At 44.5% G+C, this 23,013-nt stretch overlaps 1 protein-coding gene and 1 pseudogene across 1 annotated transcript; one reads left to right on the top strand and one right to left on the bottom strand.

Annotated features, from left to right (window-relative positions):
* The window catches only part of LOC138101859 (uncharacterized), a 678,931-nt pseudogene that overhangs the window by 625,126 nt on the left and 30,792 nt on the right, over positions 1-23,013 (top strand).
* On the bottom strand, positions 2,577-17,376 carry LOC138101868 (oxalate decarboxylase OxdC-like). Its single transcript, XM_068999623.1, has 10 exons — positions 17,327-17,376; positions 14,936-14,993; positions 13,026-13,253; positions 11,991-12,197; positions 9,973-10,206; positions 8,470-8,623; positions 5,881-5,990; positions 4,706-4,819; positions 3,886-4,032; positions 2,577-2,716 (listed from the first exon to the last, which is right to left on the bottom strand). Exons 2-10 carry the CDS (start codon positions 14,987-14,989, stop codon positions 2,609-2,611), a joined length of 1,356 nt encoding a protein of 451 aa, XP_068855724.1. The 5' UTR covers positions 14,990-14,993; positions 17,327-17,376; the 3' UTR covers positions 2,577-2,608.

Here is a 23,013-nt window from a genome sequence, read left to right as displayed (position 1 = left end):
TACCCAACTTATCCTGGCTTAAACAATTGTTTGTAATAGCTATTTGTGTTATTGCATTCTTACTTATTGTTTGTATTAGTAGTTACTGTTGTATGATATTATGTAATTGGAATCGCGATGCTTATGCTCAATGGCACAAGTATAAACTTAGAAATAAGATAGAGAAGGGTTCTTACTTTAAAGACATACAAGATTTGTAAAGAATTACAAATAACCAAAGAAAAGGGGGGATTGAAGAAGGGGCAGTCAATAACTAACTCATGTAAGCACAAGTTAACTATTGGGAGACAGCAAATGTTAGTTCAGACAGAAGATGTTAATTACAAAGCCTGAGAAGCCGAATTCACCCTGATCTTGTCAAGATAGAGGGGACAAGGATCATCTCAGAGATTGCTGAATCATCCCTCAAAGGACTACACATGCCCAGGGAGAAAGGTGAAAAGTTCACTGGGAGGATGACTACTGGCCTTCATCAGAAAGACCCCCGAGGAAGAGGAGAGGCCTTCCTCAGCGCGACCACCAGGACACACAGCGCATGCGTGGCCCATATGCTAATGACTTCCGAGAAATAATTTGTTTAACCACACCTGTCCCAAGGAATGTGATGAATATTCATAATTTAACCCTTAATACTGTGTTGTAGAGAGCACCAGGTGTGTGTGTTTGGAGGAGCGATCCCCACACACCCAGCGCGCCAAATAAAGCAAATACCCATTTCTCTGACTCTGTCTCTGAAGTGTCTCCTGGCCCGGTTGAGGCGCGATTCACTGCAGCAGCTGAAGGAGAGCCGCTGGCTCGCCCGGCCTCGACCTCCTGCTCACGGCAGAGAACAGCAGAGGGATGGCGGCAGGCGGAGCAGCTGGGCTGGAGCCCCTCCATGGGTTCTCCCTCAGAGTCGGGGCTCCCTCAGGCTCAGCGTCCCCTCAGGCTCGGGGTCCCCTCAGGATTTCCCGCCTTCGCCTCATGCTTGGGTTCCCCTCAGGCTTGGGGTCCCCTCACGCTCAGGGTCCCCTCAAGGTTTCTCACCGGCGGGAAACCCTCGAACAGGGTGGGACGGCGGCTCCGTTCCCCTCAGGGCAGCACAAAGATGGCTCCGCAGGCTCGGGGTCCCCTCGGGATCGGGGTCCCCTCGGGATCGGGGTCCCCTCAGGGCTTCCCACCTTTCCCTCACGCTCGGGGTCCCCTCAGGCTCGGGGTCCCCTCAGGGCTTCCCGCCTTTCCCTCACGCTCGGGGTCCCCTCACACTCGGGGTCCCATCACGCTCAGGGTCCCATCATGGTTTCCTGCCTTCTCCTCTGCCTCGGGGTCCCCTCAAGCTCAGGGTCCCCTCAGGCTCAGGGTCCCCTCAGGATTTCCCGCCAGCAGAAAACCCTCGAACAGGGTGGGACGGCGGCTCCGTTCCCCTCAGGGCAGCCCAAAGATGGCTCTGCAGGCTCGGGGTCCCCTCGGGATCGGGGTCCCCTCACGTTTCCTGCCGGCGGGAAACCCTCGGGCCGGGAGAGGCGGCGGCTCCGTCGCGCTGAGGGCAGCCCCAAGATGGTTCCCGCAGCTGCTCGGAGCCAAGGAGAGGAAAAGCCGCTTTTACCTGAGCCCAGCCCGAGGCCGCGAAGGAAAAGGAGCCATTCCCGGAAAAGCCGCACCGGGAATTTTTTGTCCCAAAGCAGCCCCGGATCCTAAAGATCCGGCAGCAGTTTGTGAGGAATGCTGGAATCCGCTCTCCTCATCCATCATTCTCAGTCGGACTCAGCTCTAGATCCATAAAAACCGCGGCCATCCAAGCTCTCCGTGGAGCCAGGTAGGAGCTGAGGGCTGGAATTGTGCGGGAATTTCTTCCTGGAAAAGGCTCTGGGAATTCTTGGAGTGCCCATCCCTAGAAATATTCCCAAGGAATGCCTGGATGTGGCACTCGCTGCTGTGCGCTGGATCCGCGAGCCTGGAGCTTTTTTCCCAGCCTCAAGGACTGAACAATTCCATGATTTTCCTGGAATTCCATGACCTCAACCTCTCCCCATGGAGCTCCTCTGCCTCCTTCCTACTCTGATATTCCCGGGAATTTGGCAGCTTTTCCAATAGAAAAGGGGGGGAAATTGGAGCATTCCAAAAGTTGGGAAAGGAGAAGGTGGGAAGGGAATGGGATGTGAAGGGATCCCTTAGTGGGAATAGAGGCTGGAATTGGATGCTTTGGGAATTCCCAGATCCCAGAGAGCTTGAAGGCCCCTTCCAAGCGTAACCATTCCATGGATTCCATGGATTCCATGGATTCCCGGTGATTCCAAGGAGCCCAGCAGCCAATCTCTTCCTTTTCCATGATTTCCCAGCTCTTTTCCAAGGCATCAGCGGTTTTCTGCCTCTCCCAGATTTTCCTTCCCCCGCCTCATTCCCCAAGTTTCCCTCATTCCCCACCCCCTTTCCCAACCCCGAATCCATGAATTTCATGGAAAACCGAACCTGAATTCCATGGAAAAACCCTTCCCAGCTGCTTCCAATCCCTTTATTCCACCCCAATCCCAGCTCTCGCTTGGATTTTCCCGGGATTTTTGCCCCCCCCCCCCCAAATCCCGGCAGGAATCCTTGGGAATTTTGGGATCAATCCTTGGGAATTTTGGGATCAATCCTTGGGAATCTTCTGGAATTCTGCCGGCTCCTTGTGGAAGAGTTGGGCCAGGATGTGCTTCGGGATTCCATGGAAATATTGCTCCATGCGCAGCGTCTGCAGCTGGGAGAGACCGGGAAAGCCGGGAATTCCATGGGAAAGCCAGGAATTCCAAAGGAAACACAACCCCACTTCCCAGAATTCCATGGGAAAATTCCCTTCCAAAATCCAGGAATTGCATGGAAAAACCAACCCGGAATCTGGGAATTCCATGCAAAATCCGATCCCAATTCCCAGAAAATACAATTCCAAACTCCAGGAATTCCCTGGAAAAGCCAAATCTGGGGATTCCATGGAAAATCTGCCTCCAATTCTGCGATTTTCATGGAGAATCCGATCCCAAATTCCTGAATTTCAGGGAAAATCTGATGCCAAAGTTGGGAATTTCCTGGGAAATCCCATCCGGATTCCAGGAATTTCATGGATCGGGGATGGGATTTTTCCATGGAATTCGGGACTTTGGATTTCCCATGGAATTCCTGGATTTGGAATTGGATTTTCCAGGAATTTCATGGATTTGGGATCGGGTTTTCCAGGAAATTCCTGGATTTAGGATCGGATTTTCTGGGAATTTCAGGGATTTTGGATCAGATTTTCCAGGAAATCCCTGGAATTGAATTTTCCGGGAATTTCCCGGACTTGGGATCAGATTTTCCAGGAAATCCATGGAATTGAATTTTCCAAGAATTTCCTGGATTTAGGATTGGATTTTCTGGGAATTTCCTGGATTTTGGGATCGGATTTTCCAGGAACTTCCTGCAATTGAATTTTCCGGGAATTTCCTGGGATTTGGGATCGGATTTTCTGGGAATTTCATGGAACTGGAGTTGGATTTTTGGAATTGGATTTTCCATGGAATTCCTGTAATTTGGAGTTGGATTTTCTGGGAATTTCCTGGATTTTGGATCAGATTTTCCAGGAAATTCCTGGATTTGGGATCAGATTTTCCATGGAATTCCTGGAATTGGATTTTCCGGGAATTTCCTGGATTTTGAATTGGATTTTCTGGGAATTTCACGGATTTTGGATCAGACTTTCCAGGAAATTCCTGGAATTGAATTTTCCAGGAATTTAATGGATTTGGGATTGGATTTTCTGGGAATTTAATAAATTTAGGATCAGATTTTCTGGGAATTTCCCAGATTTTGGATCAGATTTTCCAGGCACTTCCTGCAATTGAATTTTCCAGGAATTTCCCGGGATTTGGGCTGGGATTTTCTGGGAATTCCCACCTGGCTGCCGGTGCTGTAGGCCAGCACGAGCAGCAGAGGCTCCTGGCAGAAGCTTTGGATGAAATGTTGGGATCCGGCCGGGAAGAAAACGACGTCGCCAATGGAGAGCGGGAAGGTCAGCGAGGAGGAGGGAAGGGTCAGGCCGGCCTGGGGGAGGGGAAAATTTGGGGAATTTGGGGGGGATGTTGAGAAAATATTGGGGAAAAAATTGGGAAAAACTGGGGGGAAATTGGGGAAAGAATGGGGAAAAAATGGGGGGAAATGGGAGGAAAATTGGGGCGAAAATTGGGAAAAATGTGGGGAAAATGGGGAAAAATAGGGGGAAAATTGGGGGAATTTGGGGAAAAAATTGTGAAAATATTGGGGAAAATACGGAGGAAATTGGGGGAATATTGGGGAAAAATGGGGAAAAAATTGAGGAAAATGGGGGAAAAATGGGGAAAAAAGGGGGGGAAATTGGGGGAAAATAGGGAAAAATGGGGGAAAATTGGGGGAAAATAGGGGGGAAAAATTGGGGGAAAAGAGGGGGAAAATGGGGAAAATAGGGGGGAATATGGGGAAAAATTGGGGGAAAAAATGGGGGAAAAATGGGGAAAATAGGGGAGAAATTGGGGGAATATTGGGGGAAAATTGGGGGGAAAATGGGGGAAAAAAAAAGGGGAAAAATTGGGGGAAAATCGAGGGAAATTGGGGAAAGACTGGGGAAAAATTGGGAAAAATGGGGGAAAATTTGGAAAAAATTGGGAAAAAAAAGTGGGGAAAATGGGGAGAAAAATGGAAAAAAATGGGGAAAATTGGGGGAAAAAATTTGGGTTTTCACCTGGCCACAGCCGCTGACCACGAATCCCATCTCGTTGGCGTTGAAGTGGAAGTGGGGTTGGCCCAGGTGGTTTCCAAAAATCTTCAGCGTGGCCAAGGTCAGTGTGTTCTCGTGCTGGGAAAAATCCAGGGAAAAAGCTGGGATCGACTCCCACAATTCCCTTTTTTCCCCCATTTTTTCCCCCAATTTTTCCCCTTTTTTACCTCCTTTTTCCCCCATTTTCCCCCCTTTTTTCCCCATTCCCCCCTTTTTTCTCCATTTTTTCCCCATTTTTTCCCCAAATTTCCCCCCATTCCCCCCCCAATTTTCCCATTTTCCCCCCTTTTTCCCCCCATTTTTTCCCAATTTTTCCCATTTTTCCCCCCTTTTTCCCCAGTTTTTCCTCACTTTTTGCCCCATTTCCCCCATTTTCCCCCACTTTTCCCCCCATTTTTTTCCCATTTTCTTCCCCATTTTTTCCTAATTTTCCTCATTTTTCCCCATTTTCCCCATTTCCCCCCATTTTCCCCCAATTTTTCCCCCATTTTTTCCCCACTTTCCCCCCATTTTTTCCCCATTTTTCCCCCATTTTCCCCCAATTTCCCCCCATTTTTCACCTTTTTTCTTCATTTTCCCCATTTCTTCCCCATTTTTCCCCAAATTTCCCCCCATTTTTCCCCCAAATTGCCCTCATTTTTTCCCCAAATTTTCCCCTATTTTTCCCTTTTCCCCCCATTTTTCCCCATTTTCCCCCATTTTTTCCCCAATTTTCCCCATTTTTCCCCATTCCCCCCCCTTTTTTCTCCAATGTTTCCCCATTTTTCCCCCGTTTCCCCCCTTTTTTTCCCCATTTCTTCCCCACTTTTCCCCCATTTTTCCCCCATTTTTCCCAATTTTTTCCCCAATTTTCCCCCCAATTTTTCCCCCATTTTCCCCCCATTTTTCCCCCAATTTTCTCCCCACTTTTTCCCAATTTCCCCCCTATTTTTTTTCCCATTTTTTCCCCCTTTTCCCCCCATTTTTCCCCTTTTTTCCCCATTTCCCTCCCAATTTCTTCCCCCCTTTTTTTCCCCATTTTCCCCCCCTTTCTCCCCTTTCCCCCTCCCCCTTCCTCTCCCCCTCTCCTTCCCTTCTCCCAAACCCCCCAAATCCCAGGATGAATTCCCACCTCATCCCAAATTTTCCCCCTTTCCCACCTCGTGCAGGGATTGGCTGAAGATCCGTTCCCTCTCCGCCAATCCGGTGCCGTTTTCCCGGAATCTCGCCCATTGGAAAACTCCTCCCCGGAATGGGAATTCTGCTGATCCTAAAAAAAAACAACCCCACAAAAATTCCCAACTTTTTTCTCCAGCTGAACTCGACTCTTTCCAAAGGTAGGAATTGTCTGGATTGGGGCAGATTTTCCCCAAATTCCCAAAATTCTAAAATATCCCGAAATTCCCATCCTGAAATTCCCATTTTCCCCTAAATTCTGATCCCAAAATTCCAAATTATCCCCAAAATTCCAACCCCTAAATTCCCATTTTCCCCCTAAATTCTGATCCCTAAATTCCTAGTTTTACCCAAAATTCCAATCCCAAAATTCCCATTTTTCCCCTAAATTCCAATCTCAGAATTCCTAAATTTTCCCAAAAATCCAATCCCAAAATTCCCATTTTCCCCTAAATTCCAATCCCCCAAATTCCCATTTTTCCTCCAAATTCCAATCCCAAAATTCCAAATTTATCCTGAATTTCAAATGCCAGAATTCCCGTTTTTCCCCTAAATTCCAATCCCCAAATTCCAAATTATCCCAAAATTCCAATCTCAAAATTCCCATTTTCCCCTAAATTCCAATCCCCCAAATTCCCATTTTTCCCCTAAATTCCAATCCCCAAATTCCAAATTATCCCAAAATTCCAATCTCAAAATTCCCATTTTTCTCCTAAATTCCAATCCCTAAATCCCAAAGTTTCCCCAAATTCCAAACCCAAAATCCCAAATTATCCCAAAATTCCCATCCCAAAATCCCAAAATTATCCCAAAATTCCAACCCCAAAATTCCCATTTTTTCCCCTAAATTCCAGTCCCAGAATTCCCTAATTTTCCAAAAAATGCCCATCCCAAAATTCCCATTTTTTCCCCAAATTCCAACCCCAAAATCCCAAATTATCACAAAATTTCAATCCCGAAATTCCCATTTTTCCACAAATCCCAATCCCAAAATTCGCAATTTTCCCCTAAATTCCAACACCAAAATTCCAAATTTATCCTGAATTCCAAATCCCAAAATTCCCATTTCTTCCCTAAATTCCAAGCTCAGAATTCCCAAATTTTCCCAAAAATCCAATCCTGAAATTCCCATTTTTTCCTTAAATTCCAATCCCAAAATTTCCATTTTTCCCCTAAATTCCAATCCCAAAATTCCCAAATTTTCCCCAAAATTCCAATCCCCTAAATCCCAGAGTTTCCCAAAATTTCAACCCCAAAAATTCCCCAAAATCTAAAAAAAAAATCCAAAAACATGCCCCAAAAATCCCCCAAGAAACCCCAAAAATTGCTCAAAAATCCTTAACAAATCCCCAAAAACACCCACAAAAACCCACAAAAAATCCCAAAAAAATAAAAAAAAACAAAATCTCCCAAAAAAATCCCCCAAAATCCCCTAAAAATCAAAAAAAAAATCTCCAAAAATCCCCCAGAAAATTCCCAAAAAATCCCCCCAAAAAATCCCAGGAAGATCTCCAAAAAAACCCAAAAATACCCAAAAAATAAAAAAAAAATCCAAAAACCCCCCCAAAAAACCCAAAATATCCCCAAAAAATCAAAAAAAATCCCAAAAAAACCCTTCAAAAAATCCCCCCCAAAAAACCCAAAAAATCCCAAAATAATTCCCCAAAAAATCCCAAAAAAATTCCAAAAAAATCCCCAAAAGATACCCCAAAAAATCTCAAAAAAGCCCCAAAAAATTCCCCAAAAATCCCCAAGAAATCTTAAAAAATCCTCCAAAAATGCAAAAAAATCCTCAAAGAATCCCCCAAAAATCAAAAAAAAACCCCAAAAATCTCAAAAAAACTAAAAAAGACCCCCAAAAAAATCCCAAATAAATCCCCAAAAAATCCCAAAAAAATCTCCAAAAAATAAAAACAAATCAAAAAAAAACCCAACAAATCCTCCAAAAAATCCCCCAAAACCCAAAAAAATCCCCTCCCAAAATCCCCCAAAATCCCCCAAAAAACCCCAAAAAATCCCCAAAAATCCCCAAAAAAACGAAAAAAAATCCAGAAAAGCCCCAAAAAAGCCCCAAAAATTCCTCCAAAAATGCAAAAAAATCCCCAAGAAATCACCAAAAAAATAGAAAAAAAGGACCCCAATAAATCCCCCAAAATCCCCAAAAACCCCCCAAAAATCCCCAAAATATCCCCAAAATTCCCCCAAAAATCCCCCATGAAATCCCCCCCCCAAAAAAATCCACAAAAAAGTCAAAAAAATCCCAAAAAACCCCCCAAAAACCCCCCCAAAAAACTCCAAAAAATCCGCAAAAATTCCCAAAAAATCCCAAAAAAATCCCTAAAAATTCAAAAAAAACCCCCCAAAATCCCCAAAAAATCCCCAAAAAAGCCCCAAAAAAGCCCCCAAAAATCCCCAAAGAATCCGCCCAAAAAATCCCCCCAAAAAATCCCCAAAAATCCCAAAAAACCCAAAAAATCCAAAAAAAACCCCAAAAATCCCCAAAATTCCCAAAAAACCCCCAAAAAATCCCCCCAAAAATCCCCCAAACTCCTCACCCCTTTCCCACCCCACACCTTTGAGGTCGTAGAAGAACCTGGCCACGTCGGCCTCAGCCGATTGTGGCCAGCTGGAATTCGGGATCGGCCACTCCGGCGTGGCCGGGAGCTTGATGGGCTCCTCCTCGCGGGGTTTCCGGAATTTTCGGATGAATCCCACCCCACCCTCGGGCTGGGAAAACCCCGAAAGGTGGGGAAGGGTGGAGAGGTGGGCATGGATCTGATCCCAATCCCGATGTTCCCATTGGGGTGATCCCAATCCCACCATTCCCATCTCAGTCCCACCATTCCCATCCCAATCCCAATCCCACCATTCCCCTCTCAGTCCCACCATTCCCATCCCAATCCCACCATTCCTATCCTAATCCCAATCCCACCATTCCCATCCCAGTCCCACCATTCCCATCCCAATCCCAATCCCACCATTCCCCTCTCAGTCCCACCATTCCCATCCCAATCCCACCATTCCTATCCTAATCCCAATCCCACCATTCCCATCCCAGTCCCACCATTCCCATCCCAATCCCAAATCCCACCATTCCCATCCCAATCTCACCATTCCCACTCCAATCCCACCATTCCCATGGATCTGATCCCATCCCGATGTTCCCATTGGGTGATCCCAATCCCACCATTCCCATCCCTCTCCCCCCACCCCAATCCCACCATCCCCAGGCCAATCCCACCACCCCAATCCCATTATCCTCACCCCTCTCCTACCAACCCAATCCCATTATTCCCACCCCAGTCCCACCGTCCCCACCCCAATCCCACCATCCCAATACCACTCCCCCCACCTCAATCCCACCATCCCCACCCCACTCCCACCACCCAATCCCACCATCCCCACCCTTCTCCCCCCACCCCAATCCCATTATCCCCACCCCAATCCCATTATCCCCACCCCAATCCCAATCTCCCCACCCCAATTCCACCATCCCCACCCCAATCCCACCATTCCCACCCCAATCCCACTATCCCCACCCCAATCCCACCATCCCCACCCAACTCCTCCCAATCCCCAGTCCAACCATCCCCACCCCAATCCCACCACCCCAATCCCAATCTCCCCACCCCAATCCCACCATCCCCACCCCATTATCCCCACCCCAATCTCATTATCCCCATCCCAATCCCACCATCCCCTCCCCACTCCCCCCACCCCAATCCTACCATTCCCACCCCAATCCCATTATCCCCACCCCAATCCCACCATCCCCACCCCAATCTCCCCACCCCAATCCCAATCTCCCCACCCCAATCCCACCATCCCCACCCCAATCCCATAATCCCCACCCCAATCCCACCATTCCCCCCCCAATCCCACCACCCCAATCCCACCATCCCCATCCCACCACCCCCTTCCCAAACCCCCCACCCCAATCCCATTATCCCCACCCCAATCCCATTATCCCCACCCCAATCCCACCATTCCTCCCCCACAATCCCACCACCCCAATCCCACCATCCCCACCCCACTCCCATCACCCACCCCCCCTCCCAGCACCCAGCACCCCGCACCCGCAGCGCCCGCGCCGCCACGTCCTCGGGCGTCCCGAAGAAGGCCTGCTCAGCACCCAACGTCCGCAGCTCCTCGTGGGTGGAGAAGAAGAGCACCCACACGCACTCCCCGTGCCCCACGTTCTGCACCCAGTGCACCCAGTTCCGCGGGAAGAACACCGCCTGGCCGGCCCTCACCGCGAACGTCGTCGCCTCGCCGCCGTCCGGCCCCACCACGCCCACCCACGCCGTACCCTGCCAACGTCAGGCCAAACATGCCAATTTGTCCCAGTTTTCCCCAGTTTTTCCTCATTTTTTCCCCATTTTTCCCAATTTTTTCCCCATTTTTTCCCCATTTTTTCCCAATTTTCCCCCTTTTTTTATAATTTCTTCCCATTTTTTCCCAATTTTTCCTCCCTTTTGTCCTATTTTTTCCCAATTTTTTACAGTTTTTTTCCCAATTTCTTCCCCAGTTTTTTCCAGTTTTTTCCCATTTTTTTACCAATTTTTCCCCCATTTGTCCCAATTTTTTTCCCCTTTTTTTCCCAAATTTTTACCAATTTTTTCCCATTTTTTCTCCAGTTTTCCCCCTTTTTTCCCAATTTTTTCCCCAGTTTTTCCCCAAATTTTCCCAATTTTTCCCCCATTTTTCCCAATTTTTTCCCAAATTTTTCCCCATTTTTCCCCCCATTTTTCCCCATTTTCCCCCAAATTTTTACCATTTTTTCCCCAATTTCTCCGAATTTTTTCCCATTTTTTCCCAATTTTTTCCCCATTTTTTCCCATTTTCCCCCAATTTTTCCCATTTTTTCCCCATTTTTTCCCAATTTTCCCCCATTTTTCCCAATTTTTCCCAGTTTTTCCCAATTTTTTCCCATTTTTCCCCAATTTTTTCCCCCATTTTCCCAATTTTTCCCTAATTTTCCCCAATTTTTCCCCAATTTTCTCCCAATTTCCCCCCAATTTCTTCCCTTATTTTCTCCAAATTTCCCCTATATCCTCCCAATTTTTTCCCCAATTTTCCCCCAATTTCCCCCCATTTTTTCCCAATTTTTTCTCCAATTTTTCCCAATTTCTGCCCAATTTCCCCCCAATTTCTTTCCTATTTTCCTCCAATTTTTCCCCGTTTTCCTTCCGATTTCTTTCCTATTTTCCCCCCATTTTTTCCCCAATTTTCCCCCCAATTTTCCCCAATTTCAGCCCTATTTTTTCCCATTTTTCCCCCATTTGTTCCCCAATTTCCCCCTAATTTCTTCCCAATTTCTTCCCTTATTTTCCCGAAATTTTCTGCCTATTTTTCCCAATTTTTCCCCGATTTTTCCCCAAATTCCCCCAATTTCTTCCCAATTCCCCCCATTTTTCCCCCATTTTTCCCCCATTATTTCCCCAATTTCCCCCCAATTTTTTCCCAATTTTTCCCCCATTTTCCCCCAATTTCCCCCCAAATTTCCTCCCAATTTTTCCCAATTTCCCCCAATTTCCTTCCAATTTCCTCCCAATTTCTTCCCTTATTTTCCCCAAATTTTCTGCCTATTTTTCCCCAATTTTTTCCCAATTTTCCCCAATTCTCCCCCATTTTTCCCCAATTTTTCCCCCATTTCCCCCCCAATTTCTTCCCAATTTCTTCCCTTATTTTCCCCAAATTTTCTGCCTATTTTTCCCAATTTTTCCCCGATTTTTCCCCAAATTCCCCCAATTTCTTCCCAATTCCCCCCATTTTTCCCCAATTTTCCCCCGTATTTTCCCCCATTTGTTCCCCAATTTCCCCCCAATTTTCCCCCAATTTCCGCCCAATTTCCCCCCAATTTCTTTCCTATTTTCCTCCAATTTTTCCCCGTTTTCCCCCAATTTCTTTCCTATTTTCCCCCCATTTTTTCCCCAATTTTCCCCCCATTTTCCCCCCAATTTTCCCCAATTTCACCCCTATTTTTTTCCCAATTTTCCCCCCAATTTCCCCCAATTTCCCCAATTTTCCCCCATTTTTCCCCCATTTTTTCCCCAATTCCCCCCAGATCCCCCTCTCAGCACCCCGGCCCCACCTCCAGCAGCACCCCGTGCTCGTTGGCATTGAGGTGCCAGTGGGGCACTCGCAGCCCTCTCCTCCGGATCCTCAACATTCCCACACTTATTTGGGATCGTCTCCCGTTGATGCTCAGCCCAAATTCCAGCTCTTCCAGGTTTTCATAATCCCGAAGATTTTTCCGGAATCTCGCCCATTGCATTTCTCCTCCTGGGTATTTATGGATCTGGGGGCAAAAAAACCCGGGGTTTTGGAATGGGAAAATTCGGGATTTGGTGGGTTTTGGTGGGGGTTGGGAGGTTTTTTAAAGGGTGGAATTGTCAGAAAATCCCCCAGAAAATCCCCGAAAAATCGCCAAAAGGTCCCCCAAAAAATCGCCAAAAAATCCAAAAATATCCCCCCAAAAAATACCCCCAAAAAATCCAAAAAAATCCCAAAAAATCCCCAAAAAACTCCAAAAAATCCCCCCAAAGATCCCCCAAAAAATACCCCCAAAAAATCTCCAAAATAATCCCAAAAAATCCCAAAAAAATCCCCCAAAAAGTCCCCAAAAATCCCCAAAAAATCCCCCAAAAAGCCCCAAAAAATCCCCAAAAATTTTTTTAAAAATCTCAAAAAATCACCAAAAAAACCCCAAAAAATCCCCAAGAAATATCCCAAAAAATCCCGAAAAAATTTTTAAAAATAAAAAAAAATCCCCCCAAAAATCCCCAAAAATTTTTTTAAAAATCCCCAAAAAAATTTTTAAAAATGCCAAAAAATCCCCCCAAAAACCCCTAAAAAATCCCGAAAAATCCCCAAGAAACCCCCAAAAAATCCCCTAAAAATCCCCCCAAAAATCTCAAAAGATCTCAAAAAAAATAAATAAACCGCCCAAAAAATAAAAATAAATCCCCCAAATCCCCCCAAAAAATCCCCCAAAATCCCCCCAAAAATTTCAAGAAATCCCAAAATATCCCCCCCCAAAAAAAACAAAATAACCCCAAAAAAAACCCCAAAACCCCCCAGAAAACCCCCAAAAATCCCAAAAAAAAACCCGAATTTTCTCTCCCACCTTGGCTTTGCTGAGGTGATGCAGGAACTGGAATTTGGGGTCGATGCTTTTCCCGGTGCCCTCGGAAGCCGCTGGATCCCGAGCGGGATTTTTTGGGAATTCGGCGCCTCTGGCTCGGCCAATCAGAGCCAGAGCCAGAATTGCCACGGCCGTGGTGATGAGGGAAGCCAGGAGACAAAGGAAGAAGATTTTCAGCATGGAGACACTTCCTGGTTTTCCTTTGAATTCCTGAAATCCCAAAAAACGGCAGGAAAATTAAAAAAAAACAAAACAAAACAAAACAAAAAAAAACAAAAATCCCCCAAAAAAGGCAAAAAAACCCTAAAAATCCCCAAAAATCCCATAAAAATTAAAAAAAAACAACAAAAAACCCCAGCAGAAAATCCAAAAAAAATCCCCCAAAAACCAAAAAAAATCCCCTCAAAAATTCCCAAAAAATCCCCCCAAAATCCCCAAAAACTCCAAAAAAATCCCCAAAAATCCCCCAAAAAATCTCAAAAGAATCCCCCCAAAATCCCTAAAAAATCTCCCAAAAAATCCCCAAAAAAAAAAAAAAAAAAAAAAACAACGAAAAATCCGCCAAAAAATCCCCCAAAAAATCCTCAAAAGTCCCAGAAAAATTTAAAAAAAAAAAAAAAAATCCCCCCAAAAATCCCCCCAAATCCCAGGAAAATTAGAAAGAAAATCCCCGCAAAAAAACCCCCCCAAAAATCCCAAAAAAATCCCCAAAAAATAAAAAAAAAATCCCTCCAGAAATCCCAAAAAATCCCCCAAAAATCCAAAAACCCCCCCAAAAAATCCCAAAATAATCCCCCAAAAATCCTAAAAAAATCCCAAAAAAATCCCAATAAATAAAAAAAAAATCCCCCAAAAATCATCCAAAATTCCCCCAAAAAATCCCCCAAAAAATCCCCAAAAGATCCCCCCAAAAATCCCCAAAAAATCCGAAACCCCCCCAAAAATCCTTAAAAATTCCCAAAAAAATCCCCAAAAAATCCCCCAAAAAATCCCCCAAAAAATCCCCCAAAAATCCCAAAAATCCCCAAAAAACCCCAAACAAATCCCAAAAAAGTCCCAAAAATCCCCAAAAAATCCCAAAATAATCCCCCCAAAAATCCCAAAAAAATCCTAAAAAAAACCCCAAAAAATCCCTAAAATTCCCAAAAAAATCCCCAAAATCGCCCAAAAAATCCCAAAAAAATCCCAAAGAAATCCCCAAAACCCCCCAAAAATCCCGCAAAGAAACCTGCAAAAAATAAAAAAAAAAACACCAAAAAATCCCCAAAAATCCCCAAAACTGCCCCAAACTCCCCGAAGCCCCCAAAGCTGCCCACCCCCCAAAGGCTGGCACGCCCCAAGTTGCCGAGCCTGTCCCATTCCCTAAATGCTCCTAAGAGCTCCCAAAAATCCCCCAAAAAACCCCCAAACGTTTCAATAGCCCGAAAAAATCCCCCAAGAAATCCCCCAAGAAATCTCAAAAAATCCCAGAAAAATCTCCCAAAAAATCCCTAAAAATCCCACAAAAATCCCAAAAAAATCACCCAAAAATCCCAAAAAAATCCCCTAACAAATCCCAAAAAATCCCCAAAAAATCCCAAAATAATCCCCCTAAAAATCCCAAAAAAATCCCCAAAAATCCCCCAAAAATCACAGAAAAGTCCCTAAAAAATCCCCTGAAAAATCCAAAAAAAATCCCCAAAAAATCCCCCCAAAAATAAAAAAAAAATCTAAAAAAAATCCCCAAAAAAATCCCCAAAAAATCCCACAAATACCAAAAAGATCCCCCAAAAAATCCCCCCAAAAAATCCCCAAAAATCCCCAAAAAATCCCAAAAAAATCAAGAAAAAAATCCCCCCCCAAAACCCCCCCAAATCCGGGGCTTTGGGGTTTCTTGGGCATGCGGTCGGTACCTCTTTGGGGCCGGGACCGGCAGCTCCGTGCATCTCGAAGGCCTCGTTTTCCATGGATCTGTGGGAAAAAAATGGGATTGGGGTTTTTTTGAGGGAAGGATTTGGGGTTTTTTGGGGGGAATTTTTAGCCCAAAAAATCTGGGAAGATTGGGGATTTTTTGGGGATTTTTTGAGGATTTTTGGGGGATTTTTTGAGGATTTTTGGGGGATTTTTTGAGGAATGGTTTGGGATTATTTTAGGTTTTGGGGGGAATTTTTTGCCCAGAAAATCTGGGAAGATTTGGATTTTTTTGGGAGGATTTGGGATTTTTGGGTGATTTATTTGGGATTTTTTGGGGATTTTTTGAGGATTTTTTTAGGATTTTTTGGGGATTTTTTGGGATTTTTTGGGGGGAATTTTTTGCCCAGAAAATCCAGGAAGATTTGGGAATTTTTTTGGGGAAGATCGGGGATTTTTGGGGGATTTTTTGGGAATTTTTTTACGATTTTTTGGGATTTTTTGAGGATTTTGGGGGATTTTTTTAGGTTTATTGGGGGGAATTTTTTGCCCAAAATATCTGGGTAGATTTGGGGGGGTTTTTTTGGGATTTTTTGGGGAGTTTTTGAGGATTTTTTGGGAATATTTGGGGATTTTTCGGGGGAACCTTTTAGCCCAAAAAATCTGGGAATAGTTGGAATTTTTATGGGAGGATTTAGGATTTTTTGGGGGATTTTTTGTGGATTTTTTAAGGATTTTTTTGGGGGAAGGATTTGGGGATTTTTTGGAGGGGAATTTTTCGCCCAAAAGATCTGGGAAGATGTGGGATTTTTTGAGGATTTTTTGGGGATTTTGGGGAATATTTGGGGGTTTTTGGGGGGGAATTTTTAGCCCAAAAAATCTGGGAAGATTTGGGATTTTTGGGGGATTTTTTGAGGATTTTTTGGGGATTTTTTTTTGGGGGGGGGGGATTTTTTGTGGATTTTTTGAGGATTTTTTTGGATTTTTTTTGGAAATTTTTGGCCCAAAAAATCTGGGAGGATTTGGAATTCTTTTGGGGGGATTTGGGATTATTTGGGGATGTTTTGGGGATTTTTTGAGGATTTTTTGGGGATTCTCTGGGAATATTCGGGGTTTTTTGGGGGAAATTTTTAGCCCAAAAAATCCTGGAAGATTTGGGGTTTTTCTGGAGGATTTGGGATTTTTTCTGGGATTTTTTTGGGGATTTTGGGGGGATTTTTTGGGGGATTTTTGGGGATTTTTTGGGGATTTTTTTGGGATTTTTGGGGATTTTTTTGGGATTGTTTTGGTCTTTTTGGGGATCTTTTTTTGGGGATTTTTTTGAGAGGAGCCGAGTTCCTCATTCCCAGAAAAACTCCAGAATGTGAGAAAAAATGCCCCAAGAAATCCGCCCACAAAACCCAAAAAATCAAAAAAAAAAACCCAAAAAATCCCCCCAAAAATCCCCCAAAAATCCCAAAAATTCCCAAAAAAATCCAAAAAAATCCCAAAAAATCCCAGAAAAATCCCAAAAAATCCCCCAAAAATTACCCAAAAAATCCCCAAAAAACAAAAAAAAACCCAAAAAATCCCCAAAAAATCCCCCAAAAATCCCCCCCCAAAAAAAACCCTAAAACATCCCAGAAAAATCCCCCCAAAAAATCCCAGAAAATCCCAAAAAAACCCAAAAAAATCCCAGAAAAATCCCCCAAAAATCCCAAACAAATCCCCAAATAATGCCCAAAAAATCCCCAAAAAATCCCCACAAATCCCCAAAAAATCCCAAACAAATCCCCAAATAATGCCCAAAAAATCCCCCCCAAAAATCCCCAAAGAAATCCCCAAAATCCCCGAAAAATAAAAAAAAACAAAAAAAATCCCGCAAAAAATCCCAAAAAATCCAAAAAAATCCCAAAAAATTCCCCAAAAAATCCCTAAAAATCCGCAAAACTGCCCCAAACTCCCCGAAGCCCCCAAAGCTGCCCACCCCCCAAAGTCTGGCACGCCCCAAGTTGCCGAGCCCGTCCCATTCCCTAAATGCTCCTAAGAGGTCCCAAAAAACCCCCAAACGTTTCAATAGCCCGAAAAAATCCCCCAAGAAATCCCCCAAGAAATCTCAAAAAATCCCAGAAAAATCCCAGAAAAATCCCCCCAAAAATCCCTAAAAAATCCCTAAAAAATCCCAAAAAATCCCCAAAAATCCCAGAAAAACCCCCAAAAAATCCCCAAAAAATCCCCCAAAATAATCCCCAGAAAAATTTCAAAAAAATCCCAGAAAAAATCCCCAAAAAATCCCCCAAAAAATCCAAAAAAATCCCCAAAAAATCATCCCAAAAATCCCCAAAAAATCCCCAAAAATCCCCAAAAATCCCCAAAACTGCCCCAAACTCCCCGAAGCCCCCAAAGCTGCCCACCCCCCAAAGGCTGGCAGGCCCCAGGCTGCCGGGCCCGTCCCATTCCCTAAAAGCCGCAGCTGTTCCCGGAATTCCGGAGTTGCCGCAAGCGCCCGGAAGCCACAAGAACGTTGAGAGGCGCCGAGTTCCTCATTGCCTGAAAAACCCTAAAAAATCCCAAAATATCCCAAAAAATCGCCCAAAAATTCCAAAAAAATCCCTTAAAAAATCCAAAAAATTCTCAAAAAAATCCCCCAAAAATCCCAAGAAAATCCCCAAAGAAATCCCAAAAAAAACCCCAAAAAATCCCCAAAAAATCTCTAAAATCCCCCAAAAATGCCAAAAAATCCCCAAAAAATCCCCCAAAACCCCCAAAAAATCCCAAAAAGTCCCAACAAATCCCCAAAAAATCCCCCAAAAAACCTCAAAAAATCCCCCCCAAAAATCCTAAAAAAATCCCCAAAAAATCCCTAAAAACCCCCCAAAAATCCCAAAAGATCCCCAAAAATCCAAAAAAAGTCCCCCCAAAAAACCAAAAAATATCCCAAAAAAGCCCCAAAAAATCCCAAACAAATCCCCAAAAAATCCCAAACAAATCCCAAAAAAGTACCAAAAATCCCCAAAAAACCCCAAAATATCCTAAAAATCCCCCAAAAATCCCTAAAAAATCCACACAAAATCCCAAAATAATCCCCCAAAACCCCCAAAAAATCCCAAAAAAAATCCCAAAAAACTCCAAAAATCCCCAAAAAATCCCAAAGAAATCCCCAAACCCCCCCCAAAAATCCCCAAAAGTCCCCAAAAATCCCCAAAAATCCCCAAAACTTCCCCAAACTCCCCGAAGCCCCCAAAGCTGCCCACCCCCCAAAGGCTGGCTGGCCCCAAGTTGCCGAGCCCGTCCTGTTCCCTAAAAGCTCCTAAGAGCTCCCAAAAATCCCCCCCCAAAAAACTCCAAAGGTTTAAAAATCCTGAAAAAATCCCCCATGAAATCCCCCAAGAAATCTCAAAAAATCCCAGAAAAATCCCAGAAAAATCTCCCAAAAAATCCCCCCAAAATCCTCAAAAACTGCCAAGAAAACCCCCAAAAAATCCCCCAAAAAAGTCAAAAAAAAACCTCAAAAAATCCAAAAAAATCCCAAAAAATCCCCAAAAATTCCCAAAAAAGTCCCAAAATTTCCCCCCAAAAAACCCAAAAATCCACAAAAAAATCCCAAAAATCCCTAAAAAATGCCAAAAAAATCCCAAAAAATCCCAAAGAAATCCCAGAAAAATCCCCAAAAAATCTCAAAAAATCCCCCCAAAAAATCCCCAGAAAAATTTCAAAAAAATCCCAGAAAAATCTCCAAAAAATCCCCAAAAAAAACCCAAAAATCCCCAAAAAATCATCCCAAAAATCCCAAAAAATCCCCAAAAAATCCCCAAAAATCCCCAAAACTGCCCCAAACTCCCCGAAGCCCCCAAAGCTGCCCACCCCCCAAAGGCTGGCAGGCCCCAGGCTGCCGGGCCCGTCCCGTTCCCTAAAAGCCGCAGCTGTTCCCGGAATTCCGGAGTTGCCGCAAGCGCCCGGAAGCCACAAGAACGTTGAGAGGCGCCGAGTTCCTCATTGCCTGAAAAACCCTAAAAAATCCCAAAATATCCTGAAAATATCTCAAAAAATCCCCCAAAAATCCCAAATAAATCCCAAAAAAAATCCCCCCAAAACTCCCGAAAAATGAAAAAAAAATCCCCCAAAAAATCCAAAAATCCCTTAAAAAGTCCCACAAAAAACCAAAAAGAAATCCCAAAAAAACTCCAAGAAATCCCAAAAAAATCCCCCCAAAAAGACCCAAAAATCCCCATAAAATCCCCTAAAAAATCCCAAAAAATTCCCCCCAAAAAATCGCTTAAAAAATCCCCCCAAAAAAGCAAAAAATCTCAAAAAAATCCCAGAAAATTTCCCCCACAAAAAAACACAAAAATCCCCCAAAAATCCCCAAAACCCCAAAAAGTCCCCCAAAAATCTCAAAAAACCCCCCCCAAAAAATTCCCCTACAATCCCCCCCAAAAACCCAAAAATCCCTAAAAAAAAAAAAAAACAAAATCCCCCCAAAAAATCTAAAAAAACCTCAAAAAAATCCCAATAAATCCCCAAAAAAACCAAAAATCCCTAAAAAAAATCCCCAAAAAATCCCCCCCCCCCAATCCCCTAAAAACCCAAAAAATCCCCCAAAAAACCCCCCCAAAAAATCCCAAAAAACCTTCCAAAAATTCCCTCCCCAAAATTCCCATTTTTCCCTGGATTTCCCCCCTTTTTTCCTGGAATTTCCCCTGCAATTCTCTCCCGAAAATTCCCATTTTTCCTGGAATTTTATCCCTAAAATTCCCTCGATTTTTTCCTGTTTTTAGAGGATTTTTCCTGGAATTTTATCCTTAAAATTTCAAATTTTTTCCTGGAATATTATCCCTAAAATTTCCTTGATTTTTCCCCCCTTTTTAAAGGATTTTTTGGTGGAATTTCCTCCAGAAAATTCCGATTTTTCCTTGGAATTTTATCCCAATAAATTCCCATTTTTCCCTGGATTTCCCCCCCTTTTTAAGGGAATTTTTTGTGGAATTTCCTCCCCAAAATTCCCATTTTTCCTGGAATTTTATCCCTAAAATTCCCTCGATTTTTTCCTTTTTTTAGAGGATTTTTCCTGGAATTTTATCCCTAAAATTTCAATTTTTTTCCTGGAATTTTATCCCTAAAATTCCCTGGATTTCCCCCTTTTTTAAGGGAACTTTTGGTGGAATTTCCTCCAGAAAATTCCCATTTTTCCTTGGAATTTTTTCTCTAAAATTCCCTGGATTTTCCCCCTTTAGAAGGGAATTTTTGGTGGAATTTTTGCCAGGAAGTCGCCACCTCTCCGAGCATTCCCAAAAAAACCCCAGAGCGCCGGAATTTGGAGTCGGATTTTCCCGGAAATTCAGGAATTTGGGATCAGATTTTCCATGGAATTTCTGGAATTTGGAGTCGGATTTTCCAGGGAATTCCTGGAATTTGGGATTGGGTTTTCCATGGAACTCCTGGAATTTGGGATCAGATTTTCCAGGAAATTCAGGGATTTGGAGTCGGATTTTCCAGAGAATTCCTGGAATTTGGAGTCGGATTTTCCCTGAAATTCCTGGATTTGGAACTGGGTTTTCCATGGAATTCCTGGAATTCAGGATTGGATTTTCCATGGAATTTCTGGAATTTGGAGTCGGATTTTCCAGGAAATTCAGGAATTCGGGATCGGGTTTTCCATGAATTTCATGGAATTCAGGATTCGATTTTCCATGGAATTTCTGGAATTTGGAGTCGGATTTTCCAGGGAATCTTGGGATTTTCCATGAAATTCCTGGAATTTGGAACTGGATTTTCCATGGAATTCCTGGGATTTGGGATTGGGTTTTCCATGGAATTCCTGGAATTTGGAGTCGAATTTTCCCTGAAATTCCTGGATTTGGAACTGGGTTTTCCATGGAATTCCTGGAATTTGGAGTCAGATTTTCCAGGAAATTCCTGGGTTTGGAATTTGATTTTCCAGGAAATCTCCCAGATTTACGATCAAATTTTCCATGAAATTCCTGGATTTTGGATTTTGCGGGGAGGAAATTCCTGGTATTTGGGGGAATTTGTGGGAATTTGGGCTTTTGGGGGGGAAATCGATTGAGATTTGTGGAATTTGGGGGATTTTTGGGAATTGCGGGGGATTTCATTGGGATTTGGGGGATTCAAGGGAGATTGGGGGGGGGATTTCGGGGGGGAGGGGATTTCTTTGGGATTTCGGGGGATTTTGGGGTCCCTGAAGGGGTTTGAGGGGGTCTTTTCCAGAAAAAAATCACTTTATTGGGGAAAAGTTGGGAATTTTTTCTGTCCCGGCTCGGCCGCGCCGCCGCTCCCCCCCTTCCCCTCAGGAGAGAGGGCGGGAAAAGCAGCGGCGGGAGCAGCGCATTCCTGAGGGAATCCCGCTTGGGAAGGATTTTATGAAATTCTAGGAGCAGGGAATTGCGGGAAAATTTGAGTTACGTGGGAAAGAAGTCATTTTATTGGGAAAAAACCCGGGAATTTGTTCTTTCCTGGCTCGGCCGCGCCGCCGCTCTCCCCCCCCTTCCCCTCAGGAGGGAGGGCGGGAAAATAAGCGGCGGGAGGGGTGAATTCCTGAGGGAATCCCGCTTGGGACGGATTTTATGGAATTCTGGGAGCAGGGAATTGAGGGAAAAGTGGAATTACTTGGGATAAAAGTCACTTTATTGGGAAAAAACCGGGAATTTGGGGGTTTCCAGCTCATTCCTGGTAAATCCAGGAAATCCGGGAGAGGTACCGGCACTGGTTGGAGTTTCCTGGTGAACTTGGCCAGGAATTCTTTGGCTCGGAGCGAAGCAAAGCTGGAGGAATTCCAGGATTTTGGGAGGGAAAAGTGGGATTAGGGATGGAAAAAGTGGGATTTGGGAGGGAATTCCCAATTTTCTCTCCCAAATCCCACTTTCCCCCCCAAATTCCCACTTTTCCCCCCAATTCCCACTTTTCCCTCCCAAATTCCCACTTTCCCCCCCAAATTCCCACTTTTCCCTCCAAATTCCCACTTCCCCCCCAAATTCCCACTTTTCCCTCCAAATTCCCACTTTTCTCCCCAAATTCCCTCTTTTCCCCCCCAATTCCCACTTTCCACCCCAAATTCCCACTTTCCCCCCCAATTCCCACTTTTCCACCCCAATTGCCACTTTTCCCCCCAAATTCCCACTTTTCCACCCCAATTCCCACTTTTCCCCCCAAATTCCCACTTTTCCCCCAAATTCCCCCTTCCCCCCCAAATTCCCATTTTGCCCCCAAATTCCCACTTTTCCCTCCCCAATTCCCACTTTTCCCCAAATTCCCACTTTTGCCCCCAAATTCCCACTTTCCCCCCCCCAGTTCCCACTTTTCCATCCCAAATTCCCACTTTTCCCTCCAAATTCCCACTTTTCCCCCACAATTCCCACTTTTCCCCCCAAAATTCCCAATTTCCCATCCCAAATCCCCCTTTCACATCTGGGATGTGGAGAGGGGGTGTTGGAGAATGGAATTATTGGGATCAATAAAGGAGCTGTGCAAGCTATTGAGCTGGAGGTTTTTGGGCCTGTGTGTGAGACACTTTCTGTGGGAAAGTCTCTGTGTGAAACCAAACAGTTTCAGCCTGAGAAATTTCAGGGAGTAACGTACTTGCAGGTGTGATATCTAGGAGTATAAGGGAGGCAAGGGCAAAATTCTTTTGACCATAACAAGACTGTGGAAAACTGCCAATGTAGTCCGATTGTGTAGAAATAGAAATATGTCCTGATAAGCGTTAAGCCACTTAGGAGCTAACAAGCTGGTATACTATATGAGTGCCTTTAGACTGCTAATAAATGGCAGTGTATTTTTCAACCATATTGGCTGGTGCCAGTTTTTCTCCCCCCGCTGGGGATCCGAGCTCCCCGTCCCGCCGCGGCTTCCGACAAGGGGGGAAAAAATCGGGATCAAAACGATGTGGTTGGTAATAAATTCCCTCCCTGTGCCCAGCCTGGCTCTGTTGTGCCCATGCCAGTGCTCGGGGTGGGATCTCTCCCGCTCCTTCTCTCAGCTCCTGGGCCTTATCTTGTATTTCCTGTCCCTGTGCAGGAGCAGAGGGCAGGGACAGAGCGGTTTTGGTGTCTCCAGGCATCCAGGCAGGGCCAGCCCAGCCCTG

This window comes from Aphelocoma coerulescens, unplaced genomic scaffold (assembly GCF_041296385.1).
Source record: "Aphelocoma coerulescens isolate FSJ_1873_10779 unplaced genomic scaffold, UR_Acoe_1.0 HiC_scaffold_56, whole genome shotgun sequence".
NCBI classification, from domain to species: Eukaryota; Metazoa; Chordata; class Aves; order Passeriformes; family Corvidae; genus Aphelocoma; species Aphelocoma coerulescens.
This window is presented reverse-complemented; position numbering and strand designations above follow the sequence as displayed.